Source organism: Poecilia reticulata, chromosome 4 (assembly GCF_904066995.2).
Source record: "Poecilia reticulata chromosome 4, P_reticulata-male-v2, whole genome shotgun sequence".
Lineage (NCBI taxonomy): Eukaryota > Metazoa > Chordata > Actinopteri > Cyprinodontiformes > Poeciliidae > Poecilia > Poecilia reticulata.
The window spans coordinates 7,399,282-7,424,305 of record NC_088833.1 but is presented as its reverse complement, the minus strand read 5'-3'; the positions used below and the strand labels follow the sequence as shown (position 1 = coordinate 7,424,305).

The following is a 25,024-nucleotide window of genomic DNA, read 5'->3' as shown; positions in this document are numbered from 1 at the left end:
AAATTGTTCACTTAAATTAAGTTCTTATATTTTGCTGAAAAGTCACTTATAAGTTAGTTTGTCTTATTTCAAGTGCACTGAGTTATTTACATTAAAAACTAGACATACATACTTGGTAACATTTTGCATTTCTGCATGGTGATGCAGTGACGTTTGTGTCTTTAATTTGAGAAAATATTAAAAAGTTCAATCTGTTTGAATTCTTTTGCTGTTTCTTTTTCCCCTGTGCTTTGTCCTTAACATTGATTTTAAAAAGTACAACTTCCACTTGCAAATTATTTAAATTATAGCTGTGCTTTTTCTCCATGTGAAAAATGAAATAATCTTCCAGTTGAACTAGTTCTTTTTTCAATTTTTAACTTAAAATAAGTTATTTTATCTTTCTGAAAGTTACTTGTAAGTTAGTTTTGTTTTACTTGAGATGTTTTAAGATATTTGCATTAGAAACTAGACAAAAATATTTGGTAAGATTTGGTGCTTTTGCAGTGTATGTCAATTCCCAATTTGTCCAAATCTGTCACATAGGTGATGAGGTTTTGCTAAATTTTCTGAAATCAAAATCTTTTTCCTCTCAAAGCTTCACAATCAAAAAAAGAGTCACTGGAAGGAATTAGATTTTTCATTCTGTCATCCTCCAGTGAGTTGGAGTTATTTATGGTGCTTCAGCACCTGGTCTTCTGGCTGGACGGCAGAGCGAAGCTCAGAAAGTCAAGAGTGAGGCGAGATGGAGGTGAGATGAGCAGAAACTTTTACAAAAAAAAAAAAAAAAACATGGACGAAAGACAGACAGATGGAGTGAATGGAGGGAAAATGGGAGAAGCCAGGTCCTGGCAGAGACTGGAGGATGTCTGCCCAGGAATGCAGCTGGAAACTGAAGCCCCTGCTTAGCACGTTGATGTCCCACAGAGTTAAACACCACACTGGTCCACAGTGAATAAAACTCCTTCATTTCACTTTCTCTTTTTTTCCTGTTTTTTTGGCGTTTTCTGCTCCCAGATTATGAAGAAGTGGTGAGAATTCCTAAAGGATCAGTGTTCATCCACATTCAAGAGCTCAACATTTCCCTCAACTACCTCCGTAAGTCGAAGATGGTTAAACACTTGTCAAAAAGTTTCATTCAGATAAAAAACTAATACTAGTTTTAACTGGAGAGGTACATATACTGGTTTTAAAATCACTGCTCATACGTTTACAGTTTGCTTCAGATTGTAACGTGTATTTTTGACGTCTCTTCTCTGTGTTCTAGTCTTGAAGAGCAAAAACGACCAGTATTTTATCAATGGGAAGCTTAACATTGACACGCCTCGAAGGTTCAGCGTTGCCGGGACGATTTTCCACTACCGGCGGCCCACCGACGGTCCAGAAACGCTAGAAGCTCTGGGCCCAACAAATATGACCCTCATTGTCATGGTAGGACTGGGGCAGAAGAAATATAAAGTGTTCAAAAGATGCACAGTTAGAATTTGATAAAGTGAAATTAGTGAGTCTATTCCTGTTTTGCATTTGTGCGTTTAGGTGCTGGTGAGGGAGGACAACCAGGGGATCCACTATCGCTTCAACCCGCCTGTCAGCAGGGATCCCATGAGCGGCTTCGCCTGGCAGTACACGTCCTGGTCCCGCTGCTCGGCTTTGTGTGCTGGAGGTAGGAGAGCAAGAAAAAACACAAATACATGTTTAAATTTGTTTTATCGGCGACACACAGTCACTGGCTGATCGACTCATAACCTGAACATAGAGAAATGAAATTTAACTGTGAAAACAGCATTTTTTTTAACTTTTTTATTGACGTTTATACACATGCGGGTTGCTTTGAGGTCATGAACTGTTCACACAGAAGTGATGTTGTGGTCGCATTTGATTAATAGGAAAATAATCTGATTTCAGCAATTGGATTGGACAGAATCAGAATCAGCAGGTCAGGCTTTTCAATGAACTCCTAGTTGCCTTCACTGGCAATAGATTTTATTTTGTTATAGGAGTAAATGGGCAACAATTATCACAAAAAATGCAAGTACACTGAAAAACCACAAACTCTTACCATGTATTTTGGACTAGTTTCTAGTGTAAATATCTTAATACACTTCAAATAAAACTAACTTTCAACTAACTCTTCAGCAAGGAGCTTGTTTTAAGTCAATACTTCTTGAATATTGATGAAAAGTATCAGTCCCACTAGCAGAAATATCTTTAGTGAATTAATCTGCAAGTGGAACCAGTACTTTTATTGATACTATAGAATTATTAACTATAATCAAACCTTTATATCTTGCTGAAAAGTTACTTGGAAGTTAGATTTGTCTTATTTCCAGTGTACTAAGATATTTGCACTAGAAACTAGACAGATACTTGCTAAGAGTTTGTTTTTTTGCAGTGCAATGCAGTGAAATTTGAGTAATAAAATTTGTTTGTCTTTTGTCATTGTGTTGTATTTTTTCTGTCTCACTTGTGGTCAGGTGTACAGATCCAGCAGGTTGTGTGTAAGAGGCAGTCGGATCTTTCTGTCGTCTACAATCACTTCTGTGACAAGAAGAGCAAACTCAAAGAGAAGACAAGATCCTGCAACACTGAGCCGTGCTCCCCAAAGTGAGTACTGATCACTTTGTCTCTGCATGAGAGGGAGTTAAAAACTTTTTTTGCATTTCCCTCTTAATGCGGCAGCAGCGTGTGAGGATATTAAAAACAAACAGCAGGTTTCTTTCCGCTTCCAGCTGGTGGACAGGAGAGTGGTCGGAGTGCAGCCGCAGCTGCAACGGCGGCCTGCGCACTCGGGAGGTGTTATGTAAAAGGAGGATTTCTGCGGTGGAGGAGAAGGTCCTGGACGACTCGGCCTGCAGCTCCGCCCGCCCCTCGTTCACAGAGCCCTGCAGCAACCACAGCTGCCCTCCAGAGTGGCTGGCGTTGGACTGGTCCGAGGTACAAACACGTTTTTGCAGTCTTGCATGTTTACTTTGACTTTTGCAGTTGTTTTAGACAACCAGTTGCCGTTTTGAACCATCCCAAAAACACACAGTTGTCTGCAATAATGAAACAAGAGTTCATTATTGGCCAGGACAATAACCTTAAAATTTACACTTGCACGTTAATATGTCAGGCTTTGCAAAACCTCTGCAGGCTGATGGCTTTGTTTCATTGCAGCTGCTGCCCCCTGCTGGACTGATGAAGTTTTTTTTTTTTGCATGCTTATGAACGCAGTGACCTCCCTGCTCCTCCATCTCTCCGCTGCTCTGCCTGTCGGTTTAAACATAGTTTTCCCTCCTCCTGTCTGCAGTGCACACCCAGTTGTGGTCCCGGCTACCGACACCGAGTGGTGTTGTGTAAGAGCGGGGAGAGCGGCGACACATTGCCAGACTCAAAGTGTCCCAAAAATGGCCGCCCGACCTCCAGGGTGCGCTGTAACCTGCAGCGCTGCCCTCCTCCTGTCTGGGTGACAGGCCCGTGGGGCGAGGTGAGACGCGTCCTTCACCATTTTTACCTGATCAAAACGTTCAGTTCATTGTTAAAGAAAGTACACCCTCTTTTACCAGGTTCTAAATTTATGTAAATTCAACCTGGAGTTTACAAAAACAAACAGATTCCTGGGTAAGCTGGTAAGTGTGTAGAAGATTACGTTTAAATTGCTTTTGCTGACTGAGGATGGCAAGCTGAAGCTGGTGTCTTAAGGTTCCACTGCAACATTTTGATCATTTTAAGGTCTGAACTTGCACTAGGCCAGCGGTCTGCAACTTGTACAAACTGAAGAGCCACTTTTACTCTCAGGCCAGCCAAATAAATCTCATTTACAGACACAAATGTCACATGATTTTTTGAGAAAAAGACAACTTATAAGTTTAGATCAGTATCTACTATTTGCCAGTTGCCGTTTTTTTTTTTTTTTTTTAGTATTTTTAGGATTTAAAATTAAGTTAAACATAAAATTTAGCAAAAAGACGATGGGTCTTTTTTTCTGGGGACAGAAAATGATATAATAAACTTAAAAACTTACAAACATGAAAATAGCAACATCTAAATTCTTTTGTTTTTCAGCCAAAATGTTGTAATATATCAGGATTATTTTTGACAAATTATCCCATATTTGACTTTAAAATACATATCCATATAAAGTGGTTAATTGTCTTGAGAATTAACTTTTTGAGTCTCTTTTTATTCAGTAACAACTTCCAAACTGAAGAGTGGTTACAGTGATATATCAGAGCTTTATTGTGGTGTGTGCAGTGTTTGGAAAACAAAATTCATTTTTGAGTTTCAAACCAGGCGGTCACTGGATCAGGGCTGCTTAAACTGAAATTAAATAAAATTGTGTCACTTCTGTCAGTTTCTTGTTTGGTCTCCATTCCTGATAAATAAAACCCTTGAACTTAAAGAGGGTGTACTTTGTTTGACTTTTTTTTTTTTTTTGATTGAATACAAATTTTTTTGTTTGATTTTTTTTTTTTTTGATTGAATACTACATTTTTTGTTTGACATGATTTTTTTTTTTATTGAATAATTGTGAAACAAATCTAACCCCATAATGGAGTAATTTGATCTAGGTAGCTTAAATAGCCATGTTTAATGCTTCATTATTGACACTTTGACATTTTAGTAAATCATTGTGGGGGCATTGAGAGAAGAAAATGAACTTTCTAGGAACTATAAGAAATGGCAGGAAGTTGCTTGCAGCTTTTAAAGAGCATAATTAAAAAATAGGAAGTGATTATATGCAAGCTTCCTAACTCTTTACCTATTGGATTAAGCCTGTTAGCCATTAGTCTTCCTGTTAGCACTGTTAGTTTTATCTTTTAAATTAAACTTCTGGGAAACCAAGTTGAGATGTTGAGGGATCATCTTTCTGTGAAACATGTTTTTGTGGTTCAGTGCTCTGCCAGATGTGGTCTGGGTCAGGAGATGCGCTCGGTTCAGTGCCTGGCCCACACTGGCCAGCCATCCAACGAGTGTCTGGAGCATCAGCGACCCGCCGCCATGCAGCAGTGCAAGAGCAAATGTGACGCCAGTCTGCCTGTCAACTCAGAGAACCCAGAAGGTCAGAGGCCAAATTTCAGTGCTTTTAATATTCTGTCTTTCTGTCGAACCGAGAGGAGTTTTCATTTATTCAGGTGGGCACACTTCCGCTAATGTGCTAATAGAAAAGCTGAGTTTTCGCTCAGCATTTTTAGCTAACTTTGAAATTATTTAATGCACTTATAGCTTTCCCTAAATAAATTCCTGCTTCATAGATTATCAGTTGATTAAAACTGAACATCCGTGGTGAAGTTTTGGTTATCAGCTGTTAAGAGTTTTTCCAAAATAGGTAGACGTCTATATCCATGCTCTTATTTTGAAAGGGGCGAATACAGAGTAGATCAGTTTCCTCTCCTCACGTTCTTTTTTTTTATTTCAAACAAATGTAAGAGAATAAAATTGAAAACTGATGGTAGAGAGAAATAAAATAATAGATACAATATGAAAGAGCATTGTAGAACACCTAAAATAAATTTGTGCTCAAGGGTTGCAGTTTTTCAAGGGCAGATGCAATTTGAATTGAAGTTAGCACTTTGGCATTAGCTTCTGCTAAATTTCCGGTTGGTGAAGCACGTTAGCTGCAACTGTTTTTGACAACTGTTTTTGGTTCTTTTTAGTTAGTGGTGCCCACCGCAGTAATTGAACTACCATAAAACCTGACCCAGTGAACACTAGATAAGATAAATGCAGCATTTATTCTGTTTTTTCCTTCTTCCGGATTTAATTTTGATTGTTAAGTCCGTTAACAGATTTATATTTTTGTGAACCCTTTGAAACATTTGGTTTTATCAAAGATTTAAATGCTACATCCTCAAAATCCACAGGCTGTTATTTTTTAACAACCATTTTCTACAGGAGGAAATAATCTTATCTTAAATTATGGCACAAATCTCAATCTATCAAAAACAGTTTTTCATAAGTTTTTAAAAGGATTATCATACAACAATTTTTTTTCTCTGTGACGTTTAGTGGTTTGAAAAAGATTATATATGCTGAGATGAGTAGATAAATTGCTAATATCAGATTGTCCAACACATTATTGAAGCTGTGGTTCTCCTTCTTTGTCTCTGTAGAGTGTAAAGACGTGAGCACTGTGGCGTACTGCCCCCTGGTGCTCAGGTTCAAGTTCTGCAACCGGCCATATTTCAGACAGATGTGCTGTAAGACCTGCCAGGGACACTGACGCTGCTGCGGTTGCGGGGTCAAATAGTAAGACTGAACCTTTTCCACTGAGCCTCGCTGCAGCAACCTTCACCGTTTCTCCGTCGGTTCAAGCTTGGGGTCCACTGTCGATGTTGACAAACGGATCCTGAAATTAGTCAAAGGGGTGCTTTGTTTTCCTCTCCTCACTGATAATCCAGATTTGAAATCTCTGGACCAAACATCATTCCACTGGAGGAGAGGGTCCAGCGCTGAAACCTGGAGAGGAAGGACTGAGGGAGGCAGCAGCTGACCCTCTCTTTGCCTCTCTAAACTTTGACTTTGTCTTAATATTTTGGTGCTATACATTTTATTTTGGCTACGGGACTGATTTCAGTAATCTTAAACTCCACTTCTTATTACTTGAGTGGCCTAAATGTTTAGCCTGTTATACGTTTTTAAAACATCCACTTTGAAAGGAAATGATTTTCACGGTATCTGTGCCCACAGCACTGCAAAAACACAAAATCTCACAACTACTAAAATCTTACAATTAATTTTGGTCTAGTTTCTGGCGCAAATATCTTAGTACTTTTGAAAGAAGACAAAACTGACCTACAATTAACTTAGATATATAAGCTTGTTTCAAGTCAATAATTTATTAATATTGATGGGAAAAAAGTACTTGTTCCATTGCCACTGATGGCTAGATATTATTCCATGTATAAGTGAAATGATCTGTCTATGGAATAATTACAATTTCATAAATATTTAGGAATTATTGACTTAAAGCTTCTATACTTCTAAGTTAATTTTCTTATTTTAGGTGCACTAAGATATTTGCACTAGAAACTAGACCAAAGTACTTGGATTTTGTGTTTTTGCTGTAAAAAAGATTAGCTCCTTTAATTTTAAAACATATTTTTATGTTAGCTTTTACTTGACTTACTGTTTGTATGTCCTCGTTTTGTTGCATATCAGTATAACCATCGAGTCCTCGCAGATATTCAGTTGTAAGAGTAGATTTGGATTTGCACAAAGCGTCTGCAGTCGGAGGACTTGTGTGTTTTGAGTTTCTTGTCCCATCATTTGACTTGATGTCTTTATGGAAGTTGTGGAAAACGCCGCGGTCTTGCCATTTGGGTAGTTTCCCCGACAGTTTATCACCTCTGCACCATTAAATCGCAACACACAGCAGAGCTTCACTGAAAATTGTTTTCATACAACAGGCTGTCGGATCGTCAGACTTTGGCACGAAGTCTCAGACATCAGATTTCACTCCGCGCAGCCTGGTTGTAAAGTTTTTGTTTTATTTTATTTTTCCCACATGTGTAAAGGTGCAAATACTGAGTGGAAACACAGAGCACAGTGAGCCACAGCTCTGCCAACAGGAAGAGGCCAACAGAGGAGAGAGGCAACCTCTCATTTCTGTCACGTTCTTTGCATCAGGAAAGCTAATCTGAGCAATTAAATGCGTCATTTATCAGCCTTTTTTTAGGCATGACCCCCACCTTTCAGTTTCCTTCTCAAACCTGCAGCTACTCTGTCTAAAACTTTAAACCAGCCCTGATTCCATCATAACTTGCTTCTGGAGCTCTTATTTCTTATTTTAGACGATTATCTCGTCATAAAACACATTTTCTTTCCTGTGAAAGACAAAAAAAAATTGAAATATCCAAACCTAAGAGCACATTTCATCTTTTGTGATTCTGAATATTATTTTCTACCTTTGAAGTTTGTTTTTATTTTCCATAAATTCAGTGAAACAAAGGAGAGTAAATTATATTTTTGTAGCCTTACAGTTAAAAAGTGTCCAGAGATAAAATTTCAGGTGATTTATTGTCCTTTAACCTTTGAGACATTTTATGCTCACTTTGTTTAAAGATCAGAAAAGTTTAAAATTCCTTCAGTGAAAAACAAAAAACCGTCAATACAATTTAAAAAGATCACAATAAATTCTGTAAGACAAAAATAAACAAATAAGTATTTTTTCTGGTATGAATGCAGCTTTGTCTGATCGCAGCTTGTTTTTTTTATTTGGTATGTTGTAAGGGGAGCATGATCATGATTATTTTAACTTTAGTGCTTGTGTAATTTTGGAGCCGTTTAAATGTTTCAATGAGTCATCAAATGTTCAATAATGAAACATGATGATGTGGTTGGTTTGAACCGGGATAAAAACTACATTTAGTTGGAAAATGAGGATAATATACAACAAAATTACATTTAAAACAGATTTTTTCATATCATTTCCATAAATCAAGTGTATGGAAGAAGAAAAAAAAACATTCTAACTTCAAATATAGTTTCAAAATAGTTTGAATTGTTTATGCACCTTGAGACAAATCTAGTCTTCAGACTAAATAAATGCAGGGAAGGCTTTCAGTGTCGATAAAGTGCAGGTTTACAAATCCTATAACGGTTCAGTACGGCAGCAGATTAGGGCCACTGCAGATTAAAAAAATTAAATAAAAGTACATTTCTGTCAAAAAAGTCAGAAATTTTTTAATTGAGATCAGAAATTTTCTAGAAAAAGAAAATCGCTGAGCTTGAAAAGTCCAAAATTTGCCAGAAAATTTAAGATTAATCTCAGAAAAATTTGAGAAAAATACTTCAGATATTTTCAAGTTTTTTCTTGAAAACTTGCAACTTTCCAGATATATATATATTTTTATTTCTGAGATTAATCTAAAAATATCTTGAGTTTTTTTTTTTCAAGCAAATGTTTTACTTTTTAAACCCAGAAATTTTCTCTCTTTTTTTTCTAGAAATTTTCATAGATTTTTTTGGTGGAAACTTACACTTACTGATTTTTCTTTTTTTTTTTTACCTGCCCTAATACTCTGTTGTAGTTATGTGATTATTATTATGTTATGTCAACAACGTAATTGTTGACATACACCTAAGAAAGTTTGGTTATTTATTTGGATTTTGACAGATTGACACAGAATTAGAGAACAAACTTTGAATTTTATATAAAAGAATTTTGATGGTTATAATCCTCTTCTGTGTAAATAAAAAATCTGATACACAGTGATAAAGTAAAGTAATGGGCCTACAGAGTCCCTTCACAAAATCTTTTCCGAGATTAAGAAATCACAGCATTTTGTCAGAAACTCTGACACCGTTTTTTTTTTTTGTTCTTTTTCTTCTGGGGAAATTGACTCTGAGTTTATTTTTATCGTGACCTTGAAGTGTCCCACTTTTGGTACGACCTCATCTGATGCAGAGAGGATTCAGTGACGCATAAACCGCGTTTCTCCGACTCGAAATTACAGAAATGCCGCCTCAGAGTGTTTTCGGAGCTCTTTCCTGGCGCCTCGTGGCCTCGCTGTGACGCTCGCTGTGCGCTCCGACCTGCTGGGGCTTAGTCAACACTTAGAGCAGCTACTCGTTGCAACACTCAAACGTTTCTCTGTGAAGAAAGGAAGTGACTGTCTGTCTTTGTGGGGATTGGCTGCACTCTTGTTCCCGTTACTTCTGGTGGTGCTTCGGTTTTGAATGGTGCTATTTGTTGTTTGTTCCTCATGTATCATATAAGCAGTTGTTAAAATCTTTTATTTAAAAATCAACTTGAGCCTTTTTTTTTTTATATTACAGATCTGCAAAGTAGGACGTATAGTGATGAAGTGTATAAGTGCAGCTGTTTATAAAGGTTCATCCACTAGAGGTCCTCTTTGATTCATGTCTTCATTTATTTGTGTGATCTCTCAGATTTAGTGATAATTAATGTTTAAAAATCAAAACATTAATTAATCAGAGGCCCTGTTTCCTGAATGCAGTGATGTGATCCAGCGTGATGCACACTTTTCATGCTTACAAGGAGTCTTACAAAAGTATTTTTATCTCCTGAAATTATGGATTTTACATTTTAACAACCAAAAACATCTGAAAAGTGTGGCATGCTTTTGTATCATATGTAAAATTTCCTTTCCAACTGAAACTCTTCACCAGTTTCTGTAGCCTAGGGCTCAGATTGTTGCTTAAGGAAACAATTCACAGTAAAATACTTAAATACTTAAGTTACTTGTTCTGGAATGACTTAAAAAAAATAACACCACATTTTAAAATGTCTCAATTATGTCTTTAAATGTGATTTAATGGCAGACATGTGCTGGTTCTCTGGTAAATATGGATAAAACATAAGCAATGATCAAATTTAACTAAATTTACTCAAATTAGTTTTATTTTAAAACTTATTTGCATGTTTTTTTAAATAAAAATGCTGTTTAATGCAAAATAAAGAAAATGACACTTTAATAGAATCCCTGCTAATAATGCTTTTTGCAGCCCATTTTAACTGCAGATAAACGGTTCTCCTGTAACAGTAAATCATTTCTGCACCATTAGCACCTTTAGCAGCACCTACATGGGGTTGATTGACTACGCTAAGACCCTCCTCCTTCTTCTGATTGGTTGTTTTTGACCGGGAGCAGATCACTGCAGTAACTCGGGGAGATCAATCTTTTTCGCACATAATATGTCTCATTATACGGTTTAGCAAATTTAGATCTTCACTAAGAGTAAAAACTAAATATGTCACTGATGTATCTCCATAGTACTGCTGTTATTTTTTCTGTTTTGTTCATGCATTTTGTTCAGCGCTACATCCACTTCTTTCCTTTAAAGGAAGCATTAGATTGATTAAACTTTTTGTTGATTTAAGGAAGTGAGCGCTGATCTGCTCTCAGTCTGGGACGGATTTTTGCTCTGACGGTTTACATCATCGCTCATCTATTTCAGAATCAGCCTGTTTTCACGGAAAAACCAAAATGAAGCAATAACTTCTGCTTTTTCCCCTCGTATTCAGGCTGAACCGACCCGTCAATGGAGTAAGACTGTAAGAAGAAGCCGCATTGCTGAATATTCACTTCTCACTGTGCTGCATGTCATCATTACTAAGTAATGTGCTATTTTTTAATTTAAAAAAGCCTTAACTGACATTTAACTGTGACACATAGGAAGGATGACTTTCAAGAGCTACATCTGCTAGTAAAAGCAATTACATTTTTAGGTTTTCTGGCTTTTAAAATGTTTAAAAAGCTTTTGGGTCTGTGAGAAGATGGCAGTCAGTGCATGAATCAGTGCAGCAGGCGCAGCAGCTCCACCCAGAGAGATTAGCAGCACAGGAAGGGAGGCGGCAACACGAGAAACGGGGAGAATAGACACAAAGCAGAAACAAACTGTTTACACTGCAGAAACACTAAATATGACAAAGTTTTTATGTCTTGTTCCCAGTGCAAATATTTTGGTGCATTTGTAAAAAGATAAAACTAACTTACAAGTCACTTTTCAGCCAAATATAGGAGATTGTATGTTGATCATTCCTTAATTAGTGTTGTTCCAGCAGAGGAGAAAAACAAAACGGGCTTTCCAAAGAATCTGAAACATTAATGTTTGCAAAGAAACATTCAGAAATTTTAACTTACAATCGTAAAAAATGACTCGTATTTAAATGATAAAGTGCTGTCAGAAAGTGACTCCAACCCCAGGCGGCCATGCAGGAGGATGCAACTCAAGAAGCACTAAAACAAACCAAAAACTGCCTGTTTGTCACCTGCACACCCACACGCTCTCCTGTACTCTGTTCCTGAACCCATCGGTTATCAAGGGCGGTGGAGGCTGCGTGAAGCAACCACAGCCTGGGTGGAGTCAGCACCTCTCAAACAAAACACCCATCATCATTTGGCAGCACACTAGAGAAAATTATCCCTCAGCGCCAGCACCTTTCCTCCGCTCATCCCAGAAGAATCTGACGGACTAATTTTGGTGCGCCGCTTTGATAGCTGCAGCCAACACACCGGTCATTACTTAATCCTCCCTGGCTGCAGGGAGCATGACAGAAATACAGAAGTAGCTTTTCTGCAGTGTGCGGTGAGCGTGTGCATCACTGTGTGTGTGTTCAGTTCTTGTTTCACACACTGCCGGTGGGAGTATGAGGAAGTAGCTGTGACAGCTCTGCTGGAGGTCTTGCAGTGCGAGCGCCTGCTGCTGGTTTCGGCTGTGCCTCTCCTGGGTGATGGCCGCAGTCTGACGAGGTCGAACCGTGGATTTTAGCGGCGCACACACACAGCCGACACACACTCTCTGGACGGTGGACGCCTGAGGAGGAGAGGCCCACAGGAACAATGGTAAAGCACCCCACTTTCATATCCTCTGAGCTGCTTTGACTTGTGTGAACTCAGGTGTGTAACTTTGACATCCGCATTCAGATTTTATCTACAAAGTGCAAACAAAAAGTTTAACTTTTACAGCCTTTTTAGTAAGAAAAGTGCTCATGAGCTGTTTGATGGCTTTAAAACTGATAAAACAATTAAACCAACTGTATTTGAAGTAAAACAGCTTTTGTTTATACGACATGAGGGTGTCAGATGAGTCAAATTTTCATCTTTACATGACCAGTGATGTGTTGGGGTGTTTAAACTTAAAAACTCTGTTGAGATTCAGCTCTTCACAGTAGCAGAATGAGTTTCCCCTTTTTCATGACGAGCCATTTTATTGAGACTAAAGCTCAAAGCTGTAAAATACAGAAATTATTTGCTTTAATTCATGTATTTAAGGTTGAATTTTATATTAAAGCATCAGTTTGTACACAAAGAACAAACTTAAAGAGAAGATTTAGGGTTTAAGTGTTGCATTCATTCAAAAATAAACACCAAAATCCAGCTTGGTTCAATAAGTATACACATATCGATCTATTGTGTTGCCTTGAGGGATTCATTGCACTCTTTGGGGCAAAAATGCACCAGGGGGCCGCAACAGGAAAAGACCCCAGAGCATGTACAAAGGTTGCAGGTTTCACAAGAGGCAGGGCTGAGGTGAGAGGAGGAAGTGGACTCACAGGAGAGGCCGGTAGTTTCTGTCACAACACTTCCTGAAAATGCTGCCTGTGACTCACACACACAATCTCTTAAAGATCATCCAAAAGAGCAAATTCACTGTTTCTGCCGCCTCCAATGTCGCCTTTGAGCCTTTCAAAATAAGAGTCATAGCTGACCTGATTGCCATTGACAATCTGTCACAAGTTGTTGGGTTAAAAAAAAGAAATGATGGAAATGACATCTGCTCTCAGGAAGTTGAAAGGTCTTTATTTGAGCAACTGTGTGTGAAGTTCCAGTCTCTGCTTCTCTTTTTAAGTTCAATTATCAGTTTTTAAGATCAAAGTGAATAAATGTCTCAAAGCAAAATAAAATGTAGGTTGATTCTATCACTAAAAAGTTTGAACTTACTGTATGTCTGATTTCTTCGATGACTGAAATATTTCAAATAAAACTTTAATATCATGCAAAAGGAGGTAGATTCAGATCCAATAATAACATCAACAAAGACCAAATTTTCCTGAGAAAACAAACGGCAAGACACGATTTGCTAAGATATCTAAAGACAAAGTCACCAAGAAAAAGTCAAAATCTTCAGTCAAGACTGAATGAATTGTGTCAATCACGCAACAATATTTTCTTCTTCGGTGTTTTTAGCGGTTAGCAAACAACCAAATTGGTGCTTCTCATCCACAACACAACGAGATTAACTGTGGCAGAAAATAACGACAGTAAGATTCAGCAAAACAGGAAGTGACATTAACAACGTAGAGCGGAAGTAACGCTGCGTTCCAGTTACCTGGGAGATGGATTTTACGTCAGACCCGACGAAACAACGTTCTAGGCTAGAGAAGTCGGAATGGGAACCTTATTGTTCGCAGAACCGTTAACAAACATTTAAAGCTTTACTTTCCAATAAGCTAGCAACAGTTTTCATTTGTTTAGTTTAGAGATATAAGCGCTACATGTAATATTGATTTTAGACTCGCGTTTGAGTGAGTGCCTTGTAAAATAAAACTGGTTTCCGCCACAGCTTCGTACAGTTGATGCCAGGAGCGGCCATATTTAAAGTCCATCTCACTGGGGGAAGTCGGAGTTGCTCCCAGTGACATTCCGACTTCGGAAGGCGTTCCAGTTGATTTTTCTGACTGGGATGTTAGAATTTCCCAGTTCTGAGTATAAATGGAAGCCAAAGGGGAGAAAGAAGATTTCTGTGCCTGTACATGCTAAGCTAACATGTATAAACAGCTAAGCTAGCATGCATAAACCAGGGAGATCATGCCAATTCCATACTTGGATATTAAAACCCTGGCATGAACTGAAAAAACGGCAATAATCAAACACCTGATTAAAACATCTAATTTAGTTTATTTACAAAAGGAAAAACAAGATTTTTTTTACATTCACATTCGGGGTTATTAAAGAACAAACCTTAAAACGTAGCATGAAAGGAAACATGTTAAAATATAATCATAGATATCACTTATCTGAGATTGGGATAATGATGTAATTGGTGAGACTGATCAGAAGTTGCAATATTGTTTTCAGTCTGGACTCAATAGTTTCTGCACTTTTCAGATTATTAGGATTTTATTTTTCCAGAGCTGAGGAGCATGGAAACAAAATGTTGTCTCACTGTTTAGTTTTGCACCTGGGAAGAAGCTATAGAGCAAAGTTACAGCAAAAATTATCTCAAAGCACTTAAGAAGAAAAAGTTTAGGTTATAGAGAGAAATATCTAAGCTAAAAAGAATCAAATGATGCCAAGATAATTCACATAGCAAACAACAGATTTCGAAAATGTTTGCAAGAACTGAGAATTTCTCTACAAATGTGCCAAATGAGTTCTTTAATCCAGAAACTTTTATACAACCAATATTCAACTCTAGTCCTTGAAGGCTGCTTCTCCCCAACACCTGAATCCAATACATGACTGGTTGTCTCTATAGAGCTGGATAGACATGATGATGAGGAGATTTAGACATTAGATTCAGGTGCATTGAAGAAGGGCTGCAACTAAAAGTTGCAGAATAGCAGCTCTCAAAAACCGGAGTTGGGACATTTCTGTGAAATAAATGCAACTGAAGCATTTTTAATGTTTATGTTGAGAGTTTACTAACTTTAGTAAACTATTAATTTCTGTTTTGTGAATAATATGATTTGATATATTGAGGCGTAAGCCTCTTGGCACTCTTTAAAATGAGAAAGTAACACGGAGTAGATCTGTGCTTTCATTTTTTTTCTCATCATTTCTGCTTTCTTGGAGGAAAATAACTTTTTGGACAACTGTTCCTTCTTTTTTGGATATTGTGTAGTTGGACTGATTATTTTTGCAATATTATTCACGTTTTTGCTATTTTGCCAGGATGCGTAACCATAGCAACAGGTTGGTTTACAACAGCCTGATAAACATTGGGGAAACTGAAATAATGCAACAGCTGAAAATGAGGCGACGAGAGAGAGAAAGAGGAAATTAATTTATTTAATTTCACTTTGGGATTAATAAAGTATTTTTGTATTGAATTGAATCGTCTTCGTTCAAGGAACAGTTGTAAGAAAATGGTTACATATCTAGGTGGGCGGTAGCCATAAAGTCAAATCAAACAACCATCTGATGCAACTCTACACTTTAACCCTCCTGTCGTCCTTATTTTCTGAATACACCCTGAGTCCTCCGGGTCAAAATGACCCGTCACTAAACCCCCAATATAAGCAGCTTAATTGAATTTTAAACACCAAATTTCATCTTGTATATTGTCATTCACCACAAAATGTGTGAATACTTGAGTTTTCCCTCTCCACTTGAATTTCTATAGCTTAAGAAAACAAAAAAATGTGCAAAAAGGAGTTTTGAATGCATTTTTATTCCTCTCAGTGACTCATTTTCTTTTCTCCTACTTTTCTCCAGTGAACAATTTAAGAGAATGTACAATACAAAAATATGAAAAATAACATAACCCATTCAATTAATTAGCACATTTAGGGCAGTATGCAAGTGCACAGCCTTTGCAGATGTATTTCTTACACCTGCAGCACACAGTATGTGTTTTACAGTCCTTCTTTTTAGGGCAGAACTGACATCTCTTCCTCTTACTTGGCTTAGCTGGGGAAGTGGCTGTGGTAGATGGATCCTCAGGTTGATCAGGAGCTGCTGCACTCTGAATAGCTTTCACAACTGCTGCTGAGGCTTCTGTGCGGGGGACATGCTTCCTTCTTTCAATGAGTGGAGTTACAAGTGCCTTTCCTAGCTGCTCCAGGAACACCCTCCTCTTGTTGTGCTTACGAGACATCCAGGTTGGGTTGATGTCTCTCCAAATCACAAAGGCATTGTAGGAGGACACATCAATGATGTTGTGGAAGATGACCAGGGGCCAGCGGGCGGTCATTCTTCTGCAGCTATATGTTCCAATCACCTTGTCTAGGTTGTCCACACCTCCTTTGTTGCGGTTGTATTCCAGGATGATGATTGGCTTCCTGTCCTCACGATGACTAATGTCGCCGTCTTTGTGCAGTGTGCTCAGAAGAACTACATTCTTGTTTTTCTTTGGGAGGCAGGAAACTAGAGTGGTGGTGGGCGTGAAGGCAAACTTTGAGGAGAAGACCTCTCTCTCCTTTGACGCAAGCAGTGCAGGTGGGAGCTCAGGCTTGTTCTTTCGAACTGAAGAAAAACAGTGTCTTCAGTCAGAGGCTTCTTCAAATTCACTGGAATACAGACGGCTACAGGAGATCTTTCTTGCCGACAGCCATCTCAGATTACAATAACCCTGAAGAATCATCATCATCAAGTTTCAGTACTAATATATATAAAACATAAAAATAAAGAGATGAAGCTAATTCAAACCACAACAAAATGACACAGATAACCAGTAAAGTCTTTCGAGTTACAGCAACATTTAATTTCCATTTGGAATCAAGAAAGTACTTTTGAATTTGAAGTATTGTAGTTTTTTAAGGTTGATTAGAAGACACTTTAAGTCTTTAAAACAAACAAACAAGCAAGCAGATAAACAAAGAACCTACAAAATGCAGTGAAATTTCGCACTGACTTGTTGAATCAGACGCCATCTTAAACGTGTGCAGTGCGCAGTCACATATTTAGTGCTTACATGATGCAGAAAAGTAGTTTGGCACTAGTTTTGGTTAGGTTTGATATAAACCAAACCTATAATTTGTTGTTTCTTTAAGCCCCCAGTAATGCTGCCCTGAGCAGAGAGCCATGTTACCTACAGCTCTGGAAAAAATTAAGAAACCACTTGATATAATCAGTTTCTCCGATTTTATTCTTCATAGGTATATGTTTGAGTAAAATGGACATTGTTCTTTTATTCTATGAACTACTGACAACATGTCTGAAATTACAAGCAAAAAAAACCTTTTTATTTGCAGAAAATGAGAAATGGTCAAAAATTATTAAAAAAAAGATGCAGTGCTTTCAGACCTCAAATAATGCAAAAAAAACAAACACATTTATATTCATTTAGAAACAACAGTACTAATGTTTTAACTCAGAAATCAACATTTGGTGGAATAACCAGGAAGTTTTCAGCGGGGTTCAGTGCAGCGGGCTCAGAGCTTTATGTCCCAAATCTCCCCTGTTTATAAGCGATGCACAGAAGAAACATTTTCAAATTTACTGAGAAATCTTTGTTGTATTTAGACAACAAGCAGTAACAGTTGGCTTCAATTCAAAAGCATTCTTTAAGTGTGATTTCCGTGTATCATGGGATTTTTAAATTTAAAAATACAAACTGAGTGACTGTTCTTAACATTTCCTGTGTTGCTATGTAAGAAAATGTAATGAAGCAGACTGATTATGCCTGAGCTGTGCATGTGCATGATATTTAAAACAAGAAGTGCTCGTCTTTTATTAAAATTACCCTATGATCTTGCTTTAAAGATTTAAAATGTGAGTAAACGTCTGAACTTCTTTCTCTCATCACTCTGATGATGAAACACCACAGCAGGGAGCTTCTTGCATGTCAACGTCAGACTCTGTCTCTGACCACAGACCACATTTTGCCAGCGACAAACCCTGAGTAGCTTCACACATCAAACAGACCAGCTTCTTTTGGGGAAAAGCAAAGGTTCATGTGAATGTAAGGTGTCAAACACCAGGTCAGATGGATTAGAAGATGGCACCTCAGATTATTTAAAAGGTTTCAGAGTAAAAGCTGCGGTTGGACAATTGTGGCGTTTATTTTCAACAATGTCCAAGTAAAAAAAAAACCTGTTTAGGGTTTCTTTAGCCTGTTGCCTGGCAGCCAACCTCAGTTTCCTGCAACAATAACCACAACTAGTTTTGCTTTCAACAAATGTCTGTGAAGATGCCAAACAGGCGTTTAGTGCTGATCTGCATCATCTAATGATGTTTATCAAACTATGTCAGAATTTGTTATTCATACTTTCTTCAACAGTGGTTGTAAAAAGCAGTCGTAAATGTCAGGATTTCATATAATTAGCTTTAAAAGTGCTTTTTAAATCTTTTTACAATTTACGACTTGAAACTAAACTTTTTCAAATTAAGTTTTTTCAGGTCATTAATAATAATGACCTTAATTTCCACTTATTAACCTCCTAATCTTCCTGCCTGCTTATTTTTTTTACTGCTGTGAAACTGCAACCCCCCACATAATTTTGGTCTTTTGTCACATTTAAATGTTTCAGATCATCAAACAAACATAACTTGACGAATTACGAAACTCTTTTTTCTCTAAAGGTTGGAAAAGGTTTTTCAAACCTGTCCCTAATTGAAAAGGTAATTCCCCTCCAGATCTGTAGTAGTGTTTTACTAAACCTTAGATGAATTTTGGCCCACTGTTTTACAGTGGGCCACTGTAAAACAGTGGGCCACTGTTGTACAGTTCTGTAAAACTGTACAGTTTTACAGAAAATCCTTTATAATTCAGAGGATTTTCAAGCATGAACAAGTTTAATGTTATATCCAAAGCGTCTCAATTGGGTTTCTGTGAAAACCTTGATGAGGCTGATCCAAAACGTGTGAACTGTTATTTTTGAGCCGTTCTGGACTGAACTTGCTGTTGCAGCTCCAGACTTTCACACTACCACAATGTCTGCGGTGGGTCTGATGCTTCTTTTTCTAATGGTTTTATACCAGGACACACACATCAAATTGTTCAGATTTTTTTTCGTCAGTTCACAGAATATTATCATAATGGCTTCAGGAATCAGCCTCTGCTCTTTGGTCAGTTTGTAACTCTCCCATTGATGGTATTTTTGCCCAGTCTCTCTTTTATTGATGAATCAGGAACACTGACTCTAAGGGTGATAAACTCGGTTCGATTACGGATCAAAATTGAAATAATTATTATATTATCAGCTGGTGTGGTTCACTTTCACACTCCCTTTGAAAGACCTATTCCCCTCTTCGCCTGTGGTGGCGCTGCACCAAAAATCACTCAAAAGACAACATAAGCAAAACTTCATGACAGTTTTTTTCCCTTCACAATTCCCTCCACTATTGTTGTAAATGTATTGTTTACATTTACACAAAATATAAACAATAGCGTCAGATTCTAGTGGTGTAGGATTTTTATTTTGTGTTGACTTAAAAAAACACAAGCCATTTAATCATCTAGACACAAGCATTTGTTTTGGGTGTATTTACCCAGAATGCCCTGCGCCTAGAAAGTCCGGTCCGTTTTAGGGAGGTGTGAATGTGCAATCAGACCAAAAAAAAAGCAAAAAAACAAACTGACGCATTTCTATTTCATATGTGTATACAAGTGGACCGGAAACCACCCCAAAAGCAGGAAGCCGACGGTAGCGCAGGGCATTCTGGGTAAATAAAACCAAAACAAACACGAGCACGCTTGAATCAAGGGCTACTGGGACAAATGTCTCGTTGTATTTTAGCAAAAATAAGAGAGAAGTCCTACAACAGGTAAATCTGATGCTTTGTTTGCATTTTCTGAAGATGGAAGTCGCGCTGGTATCTTCTTCTGAGGTTCGCATGTCGTTTGCTTCAGTGGTTTTTGGTGCAGCGCCACCACAGGCGAGGGGAAGAACAGAGGTTTCAATTAGCTTGGATTGTTTGACGCAGTGTAGAGTGAAAGCAAACCTTCCCAGCTGAAAATGTAACAAATGTTGCACTTTTGGTCCTCAATTGAACCTAGTATACCACACTATTAGGTGTGAAAACACCCATTAACTTTGATTCTCATATATTCTTTAGCTGAGGGCACATTTTACAGATCAACAGACAGGTTGTATTTGAGTGAATTTTCTTCAGATCTGGCAGTGGTCAGATGTTAGGGAGGTGTAAACTGAAACAAATTATTGTGGTTAATTGGAGTTCAATAAGGAGTTAATTTCCTTATTAAACGAAAGAGGGGACATTATATAAGTCGCATCCACTGACATAAATGTGAACTTTTAATGAAATAGAATTACTTTTAATGATTGCTATCTTCATCTTTCCTGCTACTAAAACCACTAAAGTTGTCTTCTTCAGTATCACAGTCGATCAGCCTCATAGACACTTCCTCAGTCTCTCTTTCATTGTCGCTCTTATCGCGTATAATAATAGTTTTTGAGCTTGTGCCATCCTCTTCATGAAGTTCAGCTTTTGGAAACCCATCGGTAAAAATCTATATTTTATCATCGTCTGAGCCGCAGTTTTCAAAGCGTCTTGTAGTCCAGAAATCATGGTACCAAAAATGTTCTTTCATACTCCTTTTGGCTCCGGTTATGTTTGGTGGATATTCAGATTTATTTCTTGTTCTGAAACTTTTAGGTGGTAAACATTGTGACAGGTTTTAACCTTTTATGGTTAACAAATAAGGAAATGAAGAAACAGGATCCTCTGTCTGCTGTTAGAATTGGGCAGATATAATAAAGCGTTTCCTTTAAAGGTTTTGGTAATTGTTGACCAGAAACTGAAGAACAAACTGTTTCGACACATGAGACAGACTCCGGCTGTCAGCAAAGCACAAGAGTTTAATTTGTGTTGCTTTTCTAAAACATTTGAAGAAGATTTAACTTGAACACGAAGGTTCGCCTGCTGAAATTAAATAAAAGAAATCAAAGTTAATCAAGAGAAAATTTGTCTAAACATTGTTTTTTTAAAAGTTCTGATAGTTTAATCTTCATTTGTGAGTTGTTATAACTTAATACTGTCAAACCAAATAATTATTTCTAGAAAACTGACCTCACCCAATTAACCAGGGACACATTTTCATTTACACTGTCAAGTTATTTTTTAATTAGAAAAATATTTTTTAATTTGAGGCCTTCCAAAGATGATCAAAAATATCAGAGGAAACATGAAAAAAGCTGATTTTCAGAGGGGTCTTTCCACTTACTCATTTAGAATAATTTTAAAGATGCTCTTTGTTTAATAAAAAAAAGTGTTTTTTCTAAATTAATTAATTAATTAAATTTCTGTGTTTCAGGCGAAGTACCACTGGCAGAGTCAGAATGTCAAGCAGAGCGGCGTGGACGACATGGTCCTGCTGTCCAAGATCACAGAGGACGCCATCGTGGAAAACCTCAAGAAGAGATACATGGACGATTACATTTTTGTATCCTGCAAGCGGTCAGATAATTACCAGATTATCAGAGTTTTAGCTTTACTAAATGAAGCTTAGATAAGTTAAATGACTCATCAGATTGATGATTATTTAATAGAAATAAACTTGGATTTGATGCATCACTCTGCTCTCAAGCATAAACAGCCCAACGGTTAAACATATATGGTCATAAAAACAAGAGATTCGCTCTTCCTCCTTACTGTCAGTAGACTCACTTCCGTCTTCTCAAAGCACAGCTAAACTTTATGCTAACAATGAAAAAGCAACCAAAAGAAATGTCGAACTTTATTCACGTTCAATCAGATTTGTATGATTTGTATCTATTATTTATAATTATGGATAGTCGTTTAAATCTCAGGTAAAAGCTGTTTTGATTAGGTTTTCTTTTTAGCCTGATGGGACGAATTTAAAACTTTTTAGAAACAGTTTGCATGTTTGCGTGTTTAAGTTTTTACTCTTTTTGCTTAACTAACCGTGCTGTTGGGAAATCAGCAAGGCCGTTTCCTCAAAGTCTATGATGAAGCTTCTTCTCTAAGAGTAAAAAACTTTTTTTTTGTCTCAATTTGATGCCATTTACCACGTAAACACTGAGTTTTATCAAAGCTGGGGATCTCAAATGAGTTTAGCTCATTTACATGAAATACAAACACTCAGGCATCTTCCTCTGCTACTAAATCAATCGTCAGTTTCACTTTGAAGGCAGAGAATTGGTGTATATTTGTTTATTCCTCGACAGGTTTGATGTCTGGACTTTTTTAGCTACCAGGAAGCGAGTTGATTTTATGACCTGTTATGGTCAGAGCTGCAAGCGTTCAGGAAACACTGAGATCATCCAAGAATGACGGCATGACTTCACTTGATGGTTTCCCCCACCTACAGCCTGTCAGCTGACTGCAAACATCCATGTTTCTGTATAATATAAGAAGAATAGCTCTGAGATTCAAATCACACGTTAGATCACTTTAGATATGCATTTAAAATTCAGTAAAATGTAAAAAAAAAAAAAAAGGAATAACATAAATCAAAAGTTCACACGATCAAAGGAAAAATACACAGATCCAATATTAACATCTGTATCGGTGTCGATTCAGTCTAATTGTGTGCTTTATTTATGTTACATTATATTTATTAGAAATTCTTCCTGAATCCTTTGAAAGAAAGTTTGTTGCAGTTTATTTGTCACAAATTTGACCAAAATAGTCGACTTGTTGCTTTTGTCTTTCTTTATTATTTATTTTATATTGGCTCTTGTAGTCCTCATTGCACTGATAGAATAAATTAAATTTGAATTGTTTTTGCATACTTAACCAAGATTTTGAAGCTATTGGTACTGGTGCAGAGTTAGAAAATACATTTAAGTTTTAAGTAATTCAGCACAGTTTATCTGAATCGGATCGGTATCAGCCGATACTGAAAGTGGATCGGTGCTTCTCTAATTCACATTTCTTCCACATGCATGAGAAAAAAACAAACGGAAGCGACTTGTTTTTTTTTTTTTGCAAGAGTTAATTACGCTGACATTATTCACAGAAATACGTCTAACTGTCCAGTTTTTTCCCTGTTATTTTTCATTACTAAGAATCAGCTTATCCTAATTATCCCCAGATCAAAATCTGTAATTTGAAGAGGAAACTTTTAGGCGATCTGGTCTGACTCAGACGAAGTTACTGACAGCCTGACTAAATATCGTTTTTCTATTTGACTTTATTGTGTCGCTCAGCTTGTGTCTCTTGCACATGTCTGATGGTCATCAGATAGAAACTGCAGATGCAATTGAGATAAATTTGCTTTACAAGCCACAAAATATTAGCTGGCAACTTTGACTTACATTGTGCTACTAGACTCTTTCATTTATTTATGGGATTTTTTTTTTTTTACCAAAACAAAAAATTAACAAGATAAAAGTGCATTACGTTATTTTTCATATATTCTGACATCCGTAATATTGACTCTCTGTTCAAGTTAGCCTTCTCACTTTATTTTTTTAGTTATTTTATGTTTTCATATCCATTTTCTTACCGTTTAATTTGTGTTTTCAATGTTGAACAGTGTCCTTGGGTGTTTTGAAAGGCGCTGACAAATAAAATGCATTATTGTTGTTATTATTATTATACTTTGCTGTGTACTTTGCAGCATTAAAATTAGAGTGATTATGTTAATTATCTTTTCCTTCAGAGAAGGAAAATGTCAGATAAAATAAAGATATTTTTCATTGTGAGAGTGTAGGCGCAGGACAAAATGGGAGGATTAAATATTCCACTTTTATTCTGATTCACTCGCATGCGAATGAATGCGAGTGAATATATTTTTGGGTATATCTAACATACCCAGATATACCCAAAAATATCTGGGTATGTTTGTGACTTTCTTTAAAAGAAAATAACTCAAGGTATATTTAATTTTTTAAAAATAGGACTACGGTTCATTCTGCACCAAGAATTTTGCTAGACACAACCGTGTTTTTGAGCTTTCCTTGACTCTGCGCCTCAGACGTACATTGGCCCTGTGTTGATTTCGGTGAACCCGTTTAAACAGATGCCCTACTTCACTGACAGAGAGATTGAACTCTACCAAGGCGCCGTGAGTGAAGACGTCTTCACATGAACTTCTGCAGACCTGTGGTGTTTGTGGTGCAGTGCCTCTTCCTGCTACTCTTTACCCCAGTTTCTGTCTCTCTGCAGGCCCAGTATGAAAACCCGCCACACATCTACGCCTTGGCAGATAACATGTACAGAAACATGATGATCGACGGCGAGAATCAGTGCGTTATCATCAGGTGAAAACCCAAGTTTTCTCAAACTGATATCGTTTTCAATGTCAATTCCTCTTTTCTGTTGAATTAAGTAAGTAAAACTGACTTCATTTAGCAGCTTTCAAGACTTTAAATCAGAAAACCTGGTAAAACGTTTTAAATAATTTGAAATAAATCAGGCTTTTGCTGCTTTTTAAAGCTGATTATAATCTGTTTAAGCAATTAAAATAGCTGAGAAGACATCATAAACTGATGCATTTATTGGAAAAGCATCAGTTTATTACCGAAAGTAATACTTTGGTGAAAACACGAAGCAAGGTTCCTGGTTGTAGATGTAGCATAGACGGCTAAAGCAGCAAAGAAATAATCCAACATTCAAGGATTTGAGGTATTTTCTTCATTTAGGTAAATTATTTTTTTCCATGCTGTTTTTTATATTAAAAATGTGGCTGAGGCTTTAAGAGATCTCTCATATATTGTCTGCACGGCAGTGATAAAAATTATATTAAATGCCTAAAATGCTTGAATTTGACAAAGAAAGACATTTCGAAAGAATAGTGGCCCCAGTACACAACCTAGAGGTACGCCATGGGGAGATGGGCTAAAATATGACCTGCAATTTTGGATAATTACAGAAAAAGACTAACCAGATGAATCTGAAATTCACTCATTAAATGTCAAAGAAGATATTAACTTTAACCCCAACTGATTCAGATGACTTTAATAAAAGTAAATTACATGAATAACTTAAAAGTTGTGTCTTTGTTC

General features: G+C 37.1%; 2 protein-coding genes across 6 annotated transcripts in view; both read left to right on the top strand.

Moving 5' to 3' along the window:
• The window catches only part of adamts10 (ADAM metallopeptidase with thrombospondin type 1 motif, 10), a 74,921-nt gene extending 65,114 nt beyond the window's left edge, over positions 1-9,807 (top strand). For all 5 annotated transcript variants that reach the window (XM_017306395.2, XM_008415144.3, XM_081606134.1 and 2 more), the window contains 8 exons: positions 997-1,077; positions 1,247-1,410; positions 1,516-1,642; positions 2,454-2,583; positions 2,709-2,913; positions 3,269-3,445; positions 4,855-5,020; positions 6,072-9,807. In XM_017306395.2, coding sequence (XP_017161884.2) covers positions 997-1,077; positions 1,247-1,410; positions 1,516-1,642; positions 2,454-2,583; positions 2,709-2,913; positions 3,269-3,445; positions 4,855-5,020; positions 6,072-6,181 — 1,160 coding nt within the window. In that variant the 3' untranslated portion in view covers positions 6,182-9,807. The remainder of the gene's footprint in view (positions 1-996; positions 1,078-1,246; positions 1,411-1,515; positions 1,643-2,453; positions 2,584-2,708; positions 2,914-3,268; positions 3,446-4,854; positions 5,021-6,071) is intronic.
• Positions 9,808-11,173: 1,366 nt separating this feature from the next.
• Positions 11,174-25,024, top strand: part of myo1f (myosin IF) — a 30,882-nt gene continuing 17,031 nt past the window's right edge. Inside the window, exons 1-4 of the mRNA XM_008415146.3 lie at positions 11,174-12,269; positions 21,367-21,495; positions 23,995-24,084; positions 24,186-24,280. Of these exons, the coding sequence (XP_008413368.2) occupies positions 12,267-12,269; positions 21,367-21,495; positions 23,995-24,084; positions 24,186-24,280 (317 nt within the window). The 5' untranslated portion in view covers positions 11,174-12,266. The remainder of the gene's footprint in view (positions 12,270-21,366; positions 21,496-23,994; positions 24,085-24,185; positions 24,281-25,024) is intronic.